This window comes from Hippoglossus hippoglossus, chromosome 21 (assembly GCF_009819705.1).
Source record: "Hippoglossus hippoglossus isolate fHipHip1 chromosome 21, fHipHip1.pri, whole genome shotgun sequence".
In the NCBI taxonomy this organism is placed as follows: Eukaryota; Metazoa; Chordata; class Actinopteri; order Pleuronectiformes; family Pleuronectidae; genus Hippoglossus; species Hippoglossus hippoglossus.
Genome location: NC_047171.1, coordinates 8,232,796 through 8,249,542, shown reverse-complemented (window position 1 = coordinate 8,249,542; position 16,747 = coordinate 8,232,796). Strand labels below are relative to the sequence as shown.

At 40.8% G+C, this 16,747-nt stretch overlaps 3 protein-coding genes across 3 annotated transcripts; all 3 read left to right on the top strand.

Annotated features, from left to right (window-relative positions):
- The first annotated feature begins 3,142 nt into the window (after positions 1-3,142).
- LOC117754882 (olfactory receptor 10J5-like) lies at positions 3,143-4,090 on the top strand. The gene has a single exon (XM_034574219.1). It carries the CDS (start codon positions 3,143-3,145, stop codon positions 4,088-4,090), a length of 948 nt encoding a protein of 315 aa, XP_034430110.1.
- A 4,151-nt stretch (positions 4,091-8,241) lies between these two features.
- Positions 8,242-9,561, top strand: LOC117754903 (olfactory receptor 142-like). Its single transcript, XM_034574251.1, has one exon. The coding sequence runs from the start codon at positions 8,247-8,249 to the stop codon at positions 9,207-9,209; it is 963 nt and encodes a 320-aa protein (XP_034430142.1). The 5' UTR covers positions 8,242-8,246; the 3' UTR covers positions 9,210-9,561.
- Positions 9,562-12,913: 3,352 nt separating this feature from the next.
- On the top strand, positions 12,914-13,911 carry LOC117754958 (olfactory receptor 10A6-like). Its single transcript, XM_034574324.1, has one exon. The coding sequence runs from the start codon at positions 12,949-12,951 to the stop codon at positions 13,909-13,911; it is 963 nt and encodes a 320-aa protein (XP_034430215.1). The 5' UTR covers positions 12,914-12,948.
- Positions 13,912-16,747: the final 2,836 nt, after the last annotated feature.

Here is a 16,747-nt window from a genome sequence, read left to right as displayed (position 1 = left end):
CGTCCAGTGTCTAAGTGGCACACAAACACTTTCATTAAAAGTTTTTTTTGGGTAAACAATGGCTGGAGACACTAAGGGGCATCAACCTTCACATTTCCCCTGAGAGGGCCTGATGTGCTCCGTCCACACACATGAGACTACTCTGTTATTGATGAAATACCAGCTGATGTAACTCTCATCAATCTTGATGCAAGTACAGAGTAAACATGATGATTAGGCCTCGGGGTCATTAGTCCACTGGACCTTTTTATCCCCTTGACATCAATTTATGGCCTGTTATGGCCGGAGACAAGTGGTCTCCATGCAGATGCAACTGTGCACAAACACCCTTTACACTGAGAGATGGTCACTGGTGTTAGAGACTGGAAACAAAGTCCCAGACAAACAGAGTACATTTGTTTTCCGTGTTTGGATATCTGGTATTTAGAAATGACAGGCCAAAAACTAAATATTTGCCCTTTTATATGCAGTAAATAGTACTGATTAGTATCAGTAACCTGAACATTGCAACAGGGTCGACAGCGCAGGCATTTGCCTCAGGCGCCCGAGAAACGGTTGATCTACAGCAACATTAATTTAGTGAGAAACACCTTCAATCCTATGATCTATGTACAGGAAGCTGCAACAACAAGGTCAAAGACCAATGAGGCAACAGTCCACTCACTTTCTGCCAAAAGCTTTTAGAAGTTTGGTTTGATATAGGGCCCCCCAGGATCCTTTTGCCTGGGGCCCCCAAAGTTCCTCAAAATGCTCTCTGAACTTAAGACAAAGCTACTATTTTTTAATTGCCAGCTAAACTCTTATGACAGTGCTGATCTTATCTGAGAAATTAAAATAGTCCATTATAGAGGAATTTCACCAATTCCAATCTTATCTTTATTGTATATTCTGTCAGTTCATGGGACCGTGACTTAACTATGTTAGTTTACTGTCTGGTGAACTAAGAGTAAAAGTTGTCAGTGTCACCTTCTGGCACCAGCTCAGCATACAACAGTGGATTTTGGCATTTTCTGGTGACTATCTGCACTTTGTAATATAATAAACTCTATTTATTTGGCACATTTTATGGAGGAAATGCACTTTCTACCATGTCAAGCTGCTCATAAAAGGTCCAGTTGTACCTGCACCCAGTTTTAGGCGTTTAAAGCTGCTATGCAGAAACACAACAGCAATATTATGTCGATATCTCAAATTCAACGTCTGACTGGCTTCAATATTATTTCAATTTCACCAAGGGCCCTAAAGGTGTCTGACTATGATGCTTATATGCTTATAATGTTTTTGGACGTTACGACGCCAATGACTTTCTCCCTCCTTTCACAGTCCTACCTATTATCTCACTGAGACAAAATGAATGGAAAGATGCCAAGTCTAGTGCAGTCATGTGCTTGTTTTTTCACAATTCCAAAAGTGCAAATGGGCCTAGTTACATGCTGCCGTGGATGCACAAGAACAATATTAATCATCGCCTCACTAGAGTAACGATCATCGTTTCAGTGGTAGAATAAAAGAAGAAGAAGGTCTCCTGCTGCCTTTATATCCAGGAAGAGTAATTGGCCTCCTAGACTCATCTCTGCCAATTTACCTTCCCTGGTACAGCTGGAGATGCTCTCTGAGCCACCTCCACACCCACATACCCCCCATCATCGAACTCAAAACAGGCAGCCATGCGGCCTGACCTACCCGCCCCCCTCCACATGAGGCTGGGAGAGGAAGCTGGCCTACAGGCAGGGCTGAGCAGGTTGGTGCAGCCGCACGCCAAGTCTCTCAGGGAGCCGGGCAGGTGGGCACCGCCACCGACAGCAGACAAGGAAAAGGCATGGGCATCTGCCTCATCGCCAACGCGGGAACAGGGACAGGAACAGGGGTTTGTGTTGACATCACCATCGACAAGGGACCAGAAACAGGGGCTGGAAGCCCACTCTGTCGACGTCACCTCAGTCCCCCCAAGCAATGCCTGGGCTTCTCCCGCCAGCGTCGTATCGTGGCAGATGTGACACAGACCCTGACCTGGCCATGTGATGTTCCAGCAGCTGAGTCCGCTGCTACGCCTCTACCTGGCGTCTCCTCCCCTCCTCTTGCTCCCTTTGCATAGCCATGATTCCTCAACCATTTGGGCCAGAGCAGCCACTGACTGGAGCTGCTGTGAGTCTGAACATTTGCCGGCTATGTTGGGCCCCACGTTGGCCGCCACTGTGGCAAGGGTCTTGCAACAACAGCCAGACACGAACCACTTACTTTTTTGCATATTTTATTGATTGACACAGGAGCAAACATAAATTGGCCAGTATATAACCTTGGCTCCAGTGGCGTGTCCTGTCCGTGTCAGTCTCTGCTCTCCTGCTGCCTTTATATCCAGGGAGAGCAATTGACCAACTAGACTCTGCGTTGCCAATTTACCCTCCCTGGTACATGCCCACAGTTTATATAGTTTAACAATGATCAATGCAACAACTGTGAATGTGTTTTCCTTATCGACACAGGGACAAACAACCACTTAAACTCTCATTCACACCAACAGATCCAATCAACCTGTAGTGTCACCCCACTCTGCATGTGTTTGGACTGAGGAAGCCGGAGTACCCGGGGGAAACCCTTGCAGACCTGACCAAGCTGAGATTTGAACTGATGACCTTCCTGCTGTGATGCGTCAGTTAAATCATTAAACTGAATGACATACTCATCAGCCTCAGCGGTCGCTTGTCTTCATGTGCTCAGATTTTTTCTTCATTTTAAGGTGCCAATTAAAAGGCTAAAAATATCACTTGGAAGAGAGGGGTAATGAATATAATGGACATGGAAGAAACCAAATTATGAGAACATCAGTCCCAGCCCTGACACACTGGTGCGTTTTAATAACCACTCATGTTTTTTGTATTTTGATATACTCTCTTAAAATCACAAACTGTAAAACTGCAGCTGTCAATTTGTGTGAAAAATGGGAAATAAGCTTGACAAAAAGGCTTTCTTTAGAAAGCAGGATGAAAGAAATGCTCATTAAGACACTAAGTTTCCTCAGCTCGATGTGACGTCAGGACTCTAACTCTCTATCATACGCCGACATGTGAATAGGGGCTGTCCCCTACGAAATATAAATTCGTGTGCAACACCAAGGCGACTGAACATACAGAATACTGACGATATGATCAATCCTGCTGGTATCGTTGTATTTTCACTGTCTGGCTTCAATGCAACAGTCAACTACAGGGCAACACTTTTCTCTCTCACTTTATTGTCTTATTGTGCTATTCTGATGGTAAATGTGTCTCTCATTCTAATCATAGCACTGGATCGAAATCTACATGAACCCATGTATATTTGTTTGTGTTCTTTGTGCATCAATGGGATCTATGGGACGACATGCTTTTATCCAAAGTTTGCCTTTGATCTTCTGTCTGATATTCAGGTGATATCGTATGCGGGATGCCTTCTGCAGATCTTTGTGATATACTCCTTTGCAAAAAATGATTTCTCTATTTTAGCTCTGATGGCCTATGACCGATATGTGGCCATATGTCTGCCACTGAAGTATCACTACTACATGTCTGTGCGGAGGACTGCTTTGTTAGTGTGTGTGTCCTGGCTCATTCCTCTCTCCTGTGACATAATGATTGTAGCTATGTCATCCACACTGAGACTGTGTGGCTCTCACATACAAAAACTCTACTGTGAGAATTGGGCTATTGTCAAACTTGCTTGCAGTTCAACATCGTCGAACGATATTGTCGGACTGATTGTGATTTCTGTCTATATAGGGCACGTCCTCTTCATCTTAAATTCATATGTGCAAGTGGTGAGGTCGGCTTTAAAATCCAAAGAGAGCGTAAGGAAGTTTACGCAGACATGTGTGCCACATTTGTTGTGTTTGCTTAATGTCACTGCTGCTTTACTTTTTGACACCATGTACTCGAGGTATGGATCATCGTCTGTGCCGCAGAGTCTAAAGAACTTTATGGCCATACAGTTTCTCATGATCCCCCCTCTACTCAACCCTATTATCTATGGGCTGATCCTGACTAAAGTTAGAAAGAGATTCATATCTTTGTGCATGATGGCAGGTCAAAGACTTAAACTGAGACTGAAGGTTTGATATGCAGTAGGTATTTGACTATGGTTGATTTGTGTTTGTGACAACTCATCAACAAATAATACATTTGAATTTATCATTATAGTCATTGTTTTTTTTAATTTGTGTTAGTGTATGTGTCAAAGCTTTAACATACAAATAAGATGTGAGAGGTGGAGGATGAGGTGTTTAAAGTCTGCTCCTATCCTGCATGTCAGCGAATATTTCTACATTTGTAATTTGATTACATGACAAAGTAGTACAGTATTTACAAAGTTATATTGAACATTCATCAAACCTACAGAAATAAAAGAGTCATGTTCTTTTTGTAGAAACTGCTTTTGGTGACTAAGGGACATGTTTTTCTGGCCTCAGGCTTCTGTATGTGAAACTAAATGGGTGCAATAATAGTGCATCAATAAGAGCTAACAGACATTAGTACAATGTATTGATGAACATCAATACATTAATTAACAAACATTATTGAAGGAGGCCCAACATTACATATTGAAACAAGCCTGTGCTCTTGTGTTGCCTGAAGACAGATCAGTGGTGGAACCTGTTCAATTCTTTGAGGACATGCTTGAGGAACTGTTGACTGAATATTTATGTCTGATAATAAAAAAAAAATAGGTCGATGAACCCAACAAAACATGTTACACACACACATACAGTATGTGTTATTTTGCTATGTTTAAGTCAACGGCATTAAAGTATCACATCTGTCTCCATCTCATCATTCTTATAGAATTTAAACATTTCCAGGCAAGATGTGTTTGCAGGATGAAGACATCGCCGGCTAGCAAACTGTGGTAACTTACAATGAGCCGACGCTAATGTGTCTAGTTTTTTTTATAATTTTCTACAGTTCAACGGTCAAACTCCACAATTTGATTAGGTTATTTTTGTTGTGAATAGGATAAGTCTAAAAATGCTATGTATGTCTTTGTAATTTCCCCCAAAATGACCTAAGCGAACACGTGTGCTTGTGTATTTCTGTAATCACAATAATAAAATATATCCAAATTAAAATTCTCCATACTGACTTGTATATTTTCTTTACCTTCAGAGGCCCAATGCGGATGAGGCTCATGTTGTGGGTTTCATTACTGTGGCGACCCTGGTGTCTGTCAGTGAAAAACAACAAGGCCTCAGGGAACAGGGCTGGCTACAGCTAACTAATGATGATCCAATGGTCATTGTACACTCACCACATGGGACGACATGCTAAACACAATCTTTTTAAATATATTTGAAACAGTGTTGTTATTTTCATTTTACATTAAATTTACTTGTTTATGCCAAAAGCTGTCAAATTTCTTCACTCATAGGAAACCCTGTGGTTGTTGGTTTTCAAAGACTCACATAGAGTACATGCAGTTATTAATAGTCGATACTTACAGACCCTGAAGTCAGTATCTTTCTTACTGACCAAAACTGGAATTAAAAACATTAAAACCACTTCAATGTTTATTGTATTTTGATAATGTTCAGTAAATTCAACTGTCATATCTTTATTCTTAGTAACGGTCTTAATTGATCTGGTTGGTTACTGACTGCAAACCACAAAACCCAGAAACAAAACAATGAAAACCATCAACAATTATTTGCAACAGACCTTGTCTCTTTGTATAATGTAGTCAGAACAGAGGCATAGTAAGCTTCGCAATGTCCATAGTACAGTGGCCCTGAGAATTCAACACACTGCAAGAAATGAGGGTGTCCAAGGTTCATGTTCATGTTATCTTCTATTGTTTAATGCTGTCTCAACTTTCTGTTAATAATCCAAAGGTCCGAACTATCCTACATTTTGGTCCTTTGGTCTGAGGCTCCTAAGGCTCCTTTCACTCCTGTTATTAAGACAAAACCACTTTTCCTTCCAGGGAAAGGCTCTCCCACCCATGACCTTACTATTACCTTTGACAACTCCGTGTTAGATGCTGGTTTAAAGTGAAGGTGAACCAGAATCAGCACAGAACATAGCATCGTTTTGACAAGTGATGCATTCATGGCCCATAGAAATTTTAAGATGCATTAAGTCGAGTAATACATTTATATATTACAAGGATAATCGTCCCGCTTAGTTTCAGCTACAACTGGCACCAGCCCCCACAACCATCACAGGATTAGCAGTATACAGTGCATCCGGAAAGTATTCACAGCGCTTCACTTTTTCCACATTTTGTTATGTTACAGCCTTATTCCAAAATGGATTAAATTAATTTTTTTCCTCAAAATTCTACACACAATACCCCATAATGATAACGTGGAAAAAGGTTTTTTGAAACTTTTGCAAATTTATTAAAAATAAAAAACGAAAAAACCACATGTACATAAGTATTCACAGCCTCTGCCATGACACTCAAAATTGAGCTCAGGTGCATCCTGTATCCACTGATCATCCTTGAGAAGTTTCTAAAACTTGATTGGACTCCACCTGTGTTAAATTTAGTTGATTGGACAGGATTTGGAAAGGCTCACACCTTTCTATATAAGGTCCCACAGTTGACAGTGCATGTCAGAGCACAAACCAAGCCATGAAGTCCAAGGAACTGTCTGTAGACCTCCGAGACAGGATTGTATCAAGGCACAGATCTGGGGAAGGGTACAGAAAAATGTCTGCAGCATTGAAGGTCCCAATGAGCACAGAGGCCTCCATCATCCGTAAATGGAAGAAGTTTGGAACCACCAGGACTCTTCCTAGAGCTGGCCGCCCGGCCAAACTGAGCGATTGGGGGAGAAGGGCCTTAGTCAGGGAGGTGACCAAGAACCCGATGGTCACTCTGACAGAGCTCCAGCGTTGCACTGTGAAGAGAGGAGAACCTTCCAGAAGGACAACCATCTCTGCAGCACTCCACCAATCAGGCCTGTATGGTAGAGTGGCCAGACGGAAGCCACTCCTCAGTAAAAGGCACATGACAGCCCGCCTGGAGTTTGCCAAAAGGCACCTGAAGGACTCTCAGACCATGAGAAACAAAATTCTCTGGTCTGATGAAACAAAGATCGAACTCTTTGGCCTGAATGCCAAGCGTCATGTCTGGAGGAAACCAGGCACCGCTCATCACCTGGCCAATACCATCCCTACAGTGAAGCATGGTGGTGGCAGCATCATGCTGTGGGGATGTTTTTTCAGCGGCAGGAACTGGGAGACTAGTCAGGATCGAGGGAAAGATGAATGCAGCAATGTACAGAGACATCCTTGATGAAAACCTGCTCCAGAGCGCTCTGGATCTCAGACTGGGGCGAAGGTTCATCTTCCAACAGGACAACGACCCTAAGCATACAGCCAAGATAACAAAGGAGTGTCTTCGGGACAACTCTGTGAATGTCCTTGAGTGGCCCAGCCAGAGCCCAGACTTGAACCCGATTGAACATCTCTGGAGAGATCTGAAAATGGCTGTGCACCGACACTCCCCATCCAACCTGATGGAGCTTGAGAGGTCCTGCAAAGAAGAATGGGAGAAACCGCCCAAAAATAGGTGTGCCAAGCTTGTAGCATCATACTCAAAAAGACTTGAGGCTGTAATTGCTGCCAAAGGTGCTTCAACAAAGTATTGAGCAAAGGCTGTGAATACTTATGTACATGTTATATTTTCGTTCTTTATTTTTAATAAATTTGCAAACATTTTAAACTTTTTTAACACTTTGTCATTATGGGGTATTGTGTGTAGAATTTTGAGGAAAAAAATTAATTGAATCCATTTTGGAATAATGCTGTAACATAACAAAATGTGGAAAAAGTGAAGCGCTGTGAATACTTTCCGGATGCACTGTAGATAATGGATGGATGGATGGATGGATGGAGGGAGGGAGGGATGACAATCTCACCATCAGAATTATCCAGAGTAAAAAGCTGTGACGACACAGAGTCCCTTGAAATTCTCTTGTCTCCTCCTTATCAGCCACACTCATGTGTGTCAACAGATCCAACCCAGAACTAAATGTAGAGCAGACCTCCAGGTGATCGAGTTCAGTAACACAGTGAAACTATGGTATGTATGACCACAGCTGTGTGACATTACGTTTCAATTAGTCTCTTTATGTATTTACCACTTGATCATCACAACTGCTTAAACCCTAACAGATGCTGTCATTGTTTTCTAGAAGCAGGAACCAGAGTTCGTCAAACAGCGAAGACGCATCTACTGAATTCTTTGTTGCTGATTTAGTGTGGGTGAAAATGGAAAACGGCACGGATTCCTTTTACTTTAAGTTTACCATGTTTGTGAACATCGGAAGCTACTACTATGTTGCCTTTGTCTTTTCCCTCCTGCTCTACAGCTTCATCGTCTCTGCCAATCTGGTCATAATACTTGTGATCTCACGGAAGAGGTCGCTGCACCAGCCCATGTACATGTTCATTGCCTTGTTGTCTGTCAACTCTCTGTACGGCTCCACTGGTTTCTTCCCCAGATTCCTCATGGACCTCGTGTCTGACTCTCACTTGATCTCACGTCCAGCCTGTTTCACTCAGATCTATGTTATTTACACGTACGCTTGCTATGAGATGTCCATTCTGGGCATCATGGCTTATGATAGATACGTCGCTGTGTGTCAGCCTTTGCATTATCACAGACAAATGAGTTCTAAAACAGTTTTTATCTTGATAGTAATTGCTTGGTTTTTTCCAACCTTTGTCCCCACAGTGGTCATCTCTCTGTCCGCCAAGCTCCCTCTTTGTGGTAATGAGATACAAAGAGTGTATTGTGCCAACTGGAATGTTGTGAAATTATCATGTGTCCCCACCTCAGTCAACAACGCCGTAGGAATGCTTTTATCCATAGGCATAGTTTTCCTTCCTCTTTTCTTTGTGCTCTACACCTATTTACGAATTGTGGTTGTTTGCTGGAAGAAATCTGCAGAATTCAAAGGGAAAGTATTACAGAGCTGTCTGCCACACATAGTTTCGTTTGTGATTTACTCCATCGCAGGGTTTTGTGACATCGCCTTGAGCCGGTATGATCCCGATGAGCTCAACCCATTCGTGGCTGTGATTCTGTCGCTGGAATTTGTCGTCATTCCTCCAGTTCTGAATCCTCTCGTGTACGGGCTGAAGTTACCAGAGATCAGACGACACATTATACGGATGATACCACGCTATAAGCGAAAATCAGTTAGAACCACACCACAGCTTATTTCATGACTGTGATTTCATCAACACAGACAATGGGAACTCATTAGTGTACAGAACCTCGGGCTGGTGCCATAAAATCACCTGAATTAACCCTCAAAATGTAACTAAAGGAAAATAGAATACAATTACAACACACTACATGTCACATATCACCTGCTTCTTGTCTGTCAATACAGCCTGTATATACAGTATCTTTTTATAATGTATATATTGTAACAGTTTCCTTATCCTTTGTCCATTTTCTAATCATTACAGTTGTGTGTATGATTTCCTTCCTTATTGCAAAGTGTTACAGACTGTGACAGAGTAGTGGTCACGTGCTTAATGGTCTCAAAATATTAAATGAATGAATTCAAATGCTCAAATGTAGATTATGTGGTGTGGACATCCTTGGACTGGATTAAACTACGATCACCTGAATGCTGGATTCTTGTTACAATCAGAGAAACACATTTTACAGCTCAGTTTCCAGACTCTAACCTCTAAATTACGACATTGTAATGACAACACAAAGAGTCTGTGACCTATTTTTCTTTTACTTGGCTTATACCTTTAATTTGAATGTTAATGTGTACAATAACAGCATCAGGATCACATATACTGTTTGTGATACAGCTTATTCTGCCTCCATAGAAAATCAGGCTATTACAGCTTTTTTTAATTATATTTTGTGTTTTGACCCTTTAATTAAGATTTGCTCTTATATTCTGTATTTTCAGTATGATCATAACATGTCTGACTTCCACAGAAAACAGGAGCAGGGTTATACAAATATGTCTGCTTCATTTATTTCGTTTTTAACTGATTTATATGTTTGATTTACATAACATTTTACAAAATGTACATGACTTCATGGCCAAATAAAATATCCATCTCCCTACAATGAAAACTATGAAGGTTTAAAACTGACACAAATAAAAAAACATAACAATGCAATGTATGTGTCGGTTTTTTAGACACAAATTGTGTAGCATGATGTATAATGCGTCTACGTCTGTATCAATAAATAATTATGTCATCTGACAAACCTTTGACATAAATCTAAAACGAGACCAGAGAGCAACACTGATAAGAATCCAGTTTTGTACAGTAAATGAGTGTGTTAAAGCATTGAGGCAGGTTCACGTGTCATTCTGTTGACCTTCATGAATAAACATTGTCCCACTATGCATTTCTGAAATCATCGATAGGTAAATATATGTATGTTCCTGGATAAACGGTGCGTCACTTCTTCTGCAACAATGAAGTTAAAACACTGATAATCTGCAGGAAGAACTTCTCTTCTGTCTGCAGGAGTGTGTGTGTGTGTGTTCTTGTACAGCCGTCTTTGTGAGGACCAGTTTAAGTCTACAACCTACGGAGTGAGGACATTTCGGGCGGTTCTCACTTTGTGACCCCCCTTTTATGGACTGTTTGGGGGTTAAGACTTTGTTTTAGGGTTATAAATAGGTTTAGGTTAGGTTAAGGGTTAGGCATTTAGTTTGGATGGTTAGGGTTAGGGGCTAGTGAATGCATTATGCCAATGGGTGTCCTCACTAAGAAAGCTGTACAAACGTGTCTGTGTGTGTGTGTATGTCTGCTCGTCTCTGTCCCTCTTCACACACGAACTGATAACCACATGTATTTAGTTATTGATCGATGATGTTGGATCATGACTCGGGATCGTTCCGGTCACATTAACCCTGATGTCCTGACTGTGCGCATCTCGTGTTGTGTAGAAGGTTTAAACATGTGTCTCATAAACTCTAGAGAATCAAACAAACACAAAGTAAACGTCAGTCCTGTACGTGCCATAATAACTTGTGACCAGTGATAGTGTTTAATGTTAAAGTGTAAAGTGAGCGCAGGTCAGAGGGGAGTGAGGAGGAAGCCAGACTCTCAGAGACTCTGATGCAGGACGACCAGACCTTTAATGAGCGTCTGTCTTGATTCTGAAGCAGCGCTGGTTATAATTATTCAGCGGTGGAAAACTGCTAAAACAATGAACGTAGCTGAAAACATGAATCATTATGTTCAGTCACTGCATCGATTCAGAGTCGTTCACCTCTATGCAGGAGCCCAAACATTAGCATGTTTATTTTCTTATGATAATGTTCATTAAGTTCAACTGTCAAATGTTTATTCATATTATCGGTCTGGTTGGTAACTGACTCCAAACCACAAAACCCAGAAACAAAACAATGAAAACCATCAACATTATTTGCAACAGACCTGTCTCTGTGTATAATGTAGTCAGAACAGAGGAACAGTAAGCTTCCCAATGTCCATAGTACGGTGGCCCTGACAGGTCAACACACTGCAACTTAAGGAAACATGCAAATACACAAAACACAAGCAAATTTGACTATACTGCAAACAAGACAATGAAATACAACGCTCAGGGTACATTGTTCCTCTAAATGCCTCTCATTAGGAAATATTAATAGCAGAGGTAAAACGCCCGAAGCCTGAATAAAATATATCCATACTGTGTTATCACAAATCTTAATGCATTGTGGGGAAGTTTCTAAACTGTCAAGAAATGAGGGGCGTTTTCACCTGAAACTCTGTATCCAAGGTCAGAACCAAGGTTCAGGTTATCAGGTTAATTTTGGTTTTGTGTTGCCCATTAAAAGTTTTTGTATGATGCTCGTATGACTTGTCCTTTATCCTCTACATGTGCTGGTTTAAACAATACTTGACTTTGATGGATTTGTAGATGAGTGATTGTCTGACGTTAGCAAGCTGTCATTAAAAGGGTAGTAGTCTTTTTGTTCCAAGGGAGAAAATGAATGAATACGTTCATGACATTCATTTTGTTGCCACTATAGTATCATAACCAGCATCAACTCCAGGTGCAGTACTTCACACGAGCTTGAGTGCACCGAATGAACATTCTTGTCGTTTTCGCTTGTCATTATATCATCAAAGACAAGTAACCTGCATGCCACGCCCACTTATTTTTCTTCTTCTATTGTTTAATGCTGTCTCAACTTTCTGTTATTGCTCCAAAAGTCTGAACTATCCTACATTTTGGTCCGTTGGTCTGGATCGTGTTCCAAGGCTCCTTTCACTTCTGCTATTGTGGTTTTGGACTAAACTGGAAAGTCTGATGGTCTGCACCAAACAAGGCAGGTGTGAAAGCCCTTAGATGCTGGTTTAAAGTGAAGGTGAACCAGAATCAGCACAGAACATAGCATCGTTTTGACAAGTGATGCATTCATGTACCATACAAATTTTAAGATGCATTAAGTCGAGTAATACATTCATATATTACAGAGGATAATCGTCCGGCTTAGTGTCCGCAGGAGTTGGCACCAGCCCCCACAACCCTCAAAGGATTAGCAGTATAGATAATGGATCGATGGATGGAGGGATGGATGGATGGAGGGAGGGAGGGGATGACAATCTCACCATCAGAATTATCCAGAGTAAAAAGCTATGACGACACAACAGAGTCCTTAAAAATTCTCTTGTCTCCTCCTTATCAGCCACACTCGGGTGTGTCAACAGATCCAACCCAGAACTAAATGTAGAGCAGACCTCCAGGTGATCGAGTTCAGTAACGCAGTGAAACTATGGTATGTATGACCACAGCTGTGTGACATTACGTTTCAATTAGTCTCTTTATGTATTTACCACTTGATCATCACAACTGCTGAAACCCTAACAGATGCTATCATTGCTTTCTAGAAGCAGGAACCAGAGTTCGTCAAACAGCGAAGACGAATCTACTGAATTCTTTGTTGCTGATTTAGTGTGGGTGAAAATGGAAAACGGCACGGATTCCTTTTACTTTAAGTTTACCATGTTTGTGAACATCGGAAGCTACTACTATGTTGCCTTTGTCTTTTCCCTCCTGCTCTACAGCTTCATCGTCTCTGCCAATCTGGTCATAATACTTGTGATCTCACGGAAGAGGTCGCTGCACCAGCCCATGTACATGTTCATTGCCTTGTTGTCTGTCAACTCTCTGTACGGCTCCACTGGTTTCTTCCCCAGATTCCTCATGGACCTCGTGTCTGACTCTCACTTGATCTCACGTCCAGCCTGTTTCATTCAGACTTATGTTATTTACACGTACGCTGGCTATGAGATGACCATTCTGGGCATCATGGCTTATGATAGATTCGTCGCTGTGTGTCAGCCTTTGCATTATCACAGACAAATGACTTCTAGAACAGTTTTTAACTTATTAGTAATTGCTTGGTTTTTTCCAAACTTTTTCATGACAGCGGTCATCTCTCTGTCCACCAAGCTCCCTCTTTGTGGTAATGAGATACAAAAAGTGTATTGTGCCAACTGGAATGTTGTGAAATTATCATGTGTCCCCACCTCAGTCAACAACGCCGTAGGAATGCTTTTAACCATAAGCATAGTTTTCCTTCCTCTTTTGTTTGTGCTCTTCACCTATTTACGAATTGTGGTTGTTTGCTGGAAGAAATCTGCAGAATTCAAAGGGAAAGTATTACAGAGCTGTCTGCCACACATAGTTTCGTTCGTGATTTACTCCATCGCAGGGTTTTGTGACATCGCCTTGAGCCGGTATGATCCTGATGAGCTCAACCCATTCGTGGCTGTGATTCTGTCGCTGGAATTTGTCGTCATTCCTCCAGTTCTGAATCCTCTCGTGTACGGGCTGAAGTTACCAGAGATCAAACGACACATTATACGGATGATACCACGCTATAAGCGAAAATCAGTTAGAACCACACCACAGCTTATTTCATGACTGTGATTTCATCAACACAGACAATGGGAACTCATTAGTGTACAGAACCTCGGGCTGGTGCCATAAAATCACCTGAATTAACCCTCAAAATGTAACTAAAGGAAAATAGAATACAATTACAACACACTACATGTCACATATCACCTGCTTCTTGTCTGTCAATACAGCCTGTATATACAGTATCTTTTTATAATGTAAATATTGTAACAGTTTCCTTTCCTTTGTCCATTTTTTTTATAATTTCCGTTGTGTGTATGATTTCCTTCCTTATTGCAAAGTGTTACAGACTGTGACAGAGTAGTGGTCACGTGCTTAATTGTCTCAAAATATTGAATGAAATTAATTCAAATACTTAAATGGAGATTATGTGGTGTGGACATCCTTGGACTGGATTAAATACGATCACCTGAATGCTGGATTCTTGTTACAATCAGAGAAAAACATTTTATAGCACAGTTTCCAGGCTCTAACCTCTAGATTACGACATTGTAATGACAACACAAAGAGTCTGTGACCTATTTTTTTTTACTTGGTTTATACCTTTAATTTGAATGTTAATGTGTACAATAACAGCATCAGAATCACATATACTGTTTCTGATACATCTTATTCTGCCTCCATAGAAAATCAGGCTATTACAGCTTTTTTAAATTATATTTTGTGTTTTGACCCTTTAATTAAGATTTGCTCTTATATTCTGTATTTTCAGTATGATCATAACATGTCTTACTTCCCTAGAAAACAGCAGCAAGGTTATGCAAATATGTCTTTTTCATTTATTTCGTTTTTAACTGATTTATGTTTGATTTACATAACATTTTACAAAATGTACATGATTTCATGGACATATAAAATATCCATCTCCATACAATGAAAACTATGAAGGTTTAAAACTGACACAAATAAAAAAAACATAACAATGCAATGTATGTGTCGGTTTTTTAGGGCACAAATTGTGTAGCATGATGTATAATGTGTCTACGTCCGTATCAATAAATAATTATGTCATCTGACAAACCTGTGACATAAATCTAAAACGAGACCAGAGAGCAACACTGATAAGAATCCAGTTTTGTACAGTAAATGAGTGTGTTAAAGCATTGAGGCAGGTTCACGTGTAATTCAGTTGACCTTCATAAATAAACATTGTCCCACTAAGCATTTCTGAAATCATCGATAGGTAAATATATGTATGTTCCTGGATAAACGGTGCGTCACTTCTTCTGCAACAATGAAGTTAAAACACTGATAATCTGCAGGAAGAACTTCTCTTCTGTCTGCAGGATTGTGTGTGTGTGTGCTCTTGTACAGCCGTCTTTGTGAGGACCAGTTTAAGTCTACAACCTACGGAGTGAGGACATTTCGGGCGGTCCTCACTTTGTGACCCCCCTTTTATGGACTGTTTGGGGGTTAAGACTTTGTTTTAGGGTTAGAATTAGGTTTAGGTTAGGTTAAGGGTTAGGCATTTAGTTTGGATGGTTAGGGTTAGGGGCTAGTGAATGCATTATGCCAATGGGTGTCCTCACTAAGAAAGCTGTACAAACGTGTCTGTGTGTGTGTGTATGTCTGCTCGTCTCTGTCCCTCTTCACACACAAACTGATAACCACATGTATTTAGTTATTGATCGATGATGTTGGATCATGACTCGGGATCGTTCCGGTCACATTAACCCTGATGTCCTGACTGTGCGCATCTCGTGTTGTGTAGAAGGTTTAAACATGTGTCTCATAAACTCTAGAGAATCAAACAAACACAAAGTAAACGTCAGTCATGTACGTGTCCTAATAACTTGTGACCAGTGATAGTGTTTAATGTTAAAGTGTAAAGTGAGCGCAGGTCAGAGGGGAGTGAGGAGGAACCAGACTCTCAGAGACTCTGATGCAGGACGACCGGACCTTTAATGAGCGTCTGTCTTGATTCTGAAGCGGCGCTGGTTGTAATTATTCAGCGGTGGAAAACTGCTAAAACAATGAACGTAGCTGAAAACATGAATCATTATGTTCAGTCACTGCATCGATGCAGAGTCGTTCACCTCTATGCAGGAGCCCAAACATTAGCATGTTTATTTTCTTATGATAATGTTCATTAACTTCAACTGTCAAATGTTTATTCATATTATCGGTCTGGTTGGTAACTGACTCCAAACCACAAAACCCAGAAACAAAACAATGAAAACCATCAACATTATTTGCAACAGACCTGTCTCTGTGTATAATGTAGTCAGAACAGAGGCACAGTAAGCTTCCCAATGTCCATAGTACGGTGGCCCTGACAGGTCAACACACTGCAACTTAAGGAAACATGCAAATACACAAAACACAAGCAAATTTGACAATACTGCAAACAAGACAATGAAATACAACGCTCAGGGTACATTGTTCCTCTAAATGCCTCTCATTAGGAAATATTAATAGCAGAGGTAAAACGCCGAAGCCTGAATAAAATATATCCATACTGTGTTATCACAAATCTTAATGCATTGTGGGGAAGTTTCTAAACTGTCAAGAAATGAGGGCGTTTTCACCTGAAACTCTGTATCCAAGGTCAGAACCAAGGTTCAGGTTATCAGGTTAATTTTGGTTTCGTGTTGCCCTGTAAAAGTTTTTGTATGATGCTCGTATGACTTGTCTTTATCATCTACATGTGCTGGTTTAAACAATACTTGACTTTGATGGATTTGTAGATGAGTGATTGTCTGACGTTAGCAAGCTGTCATTAAAAGGGTAGTAGTCTTTTTGTTCCAAGGGAGAAAATGAATGAATACGTTCATGACATTCATTTTGTTGCCACTATAGTATCATAACCAGCATCAACTCCAGGTGCAGTACTTCACAG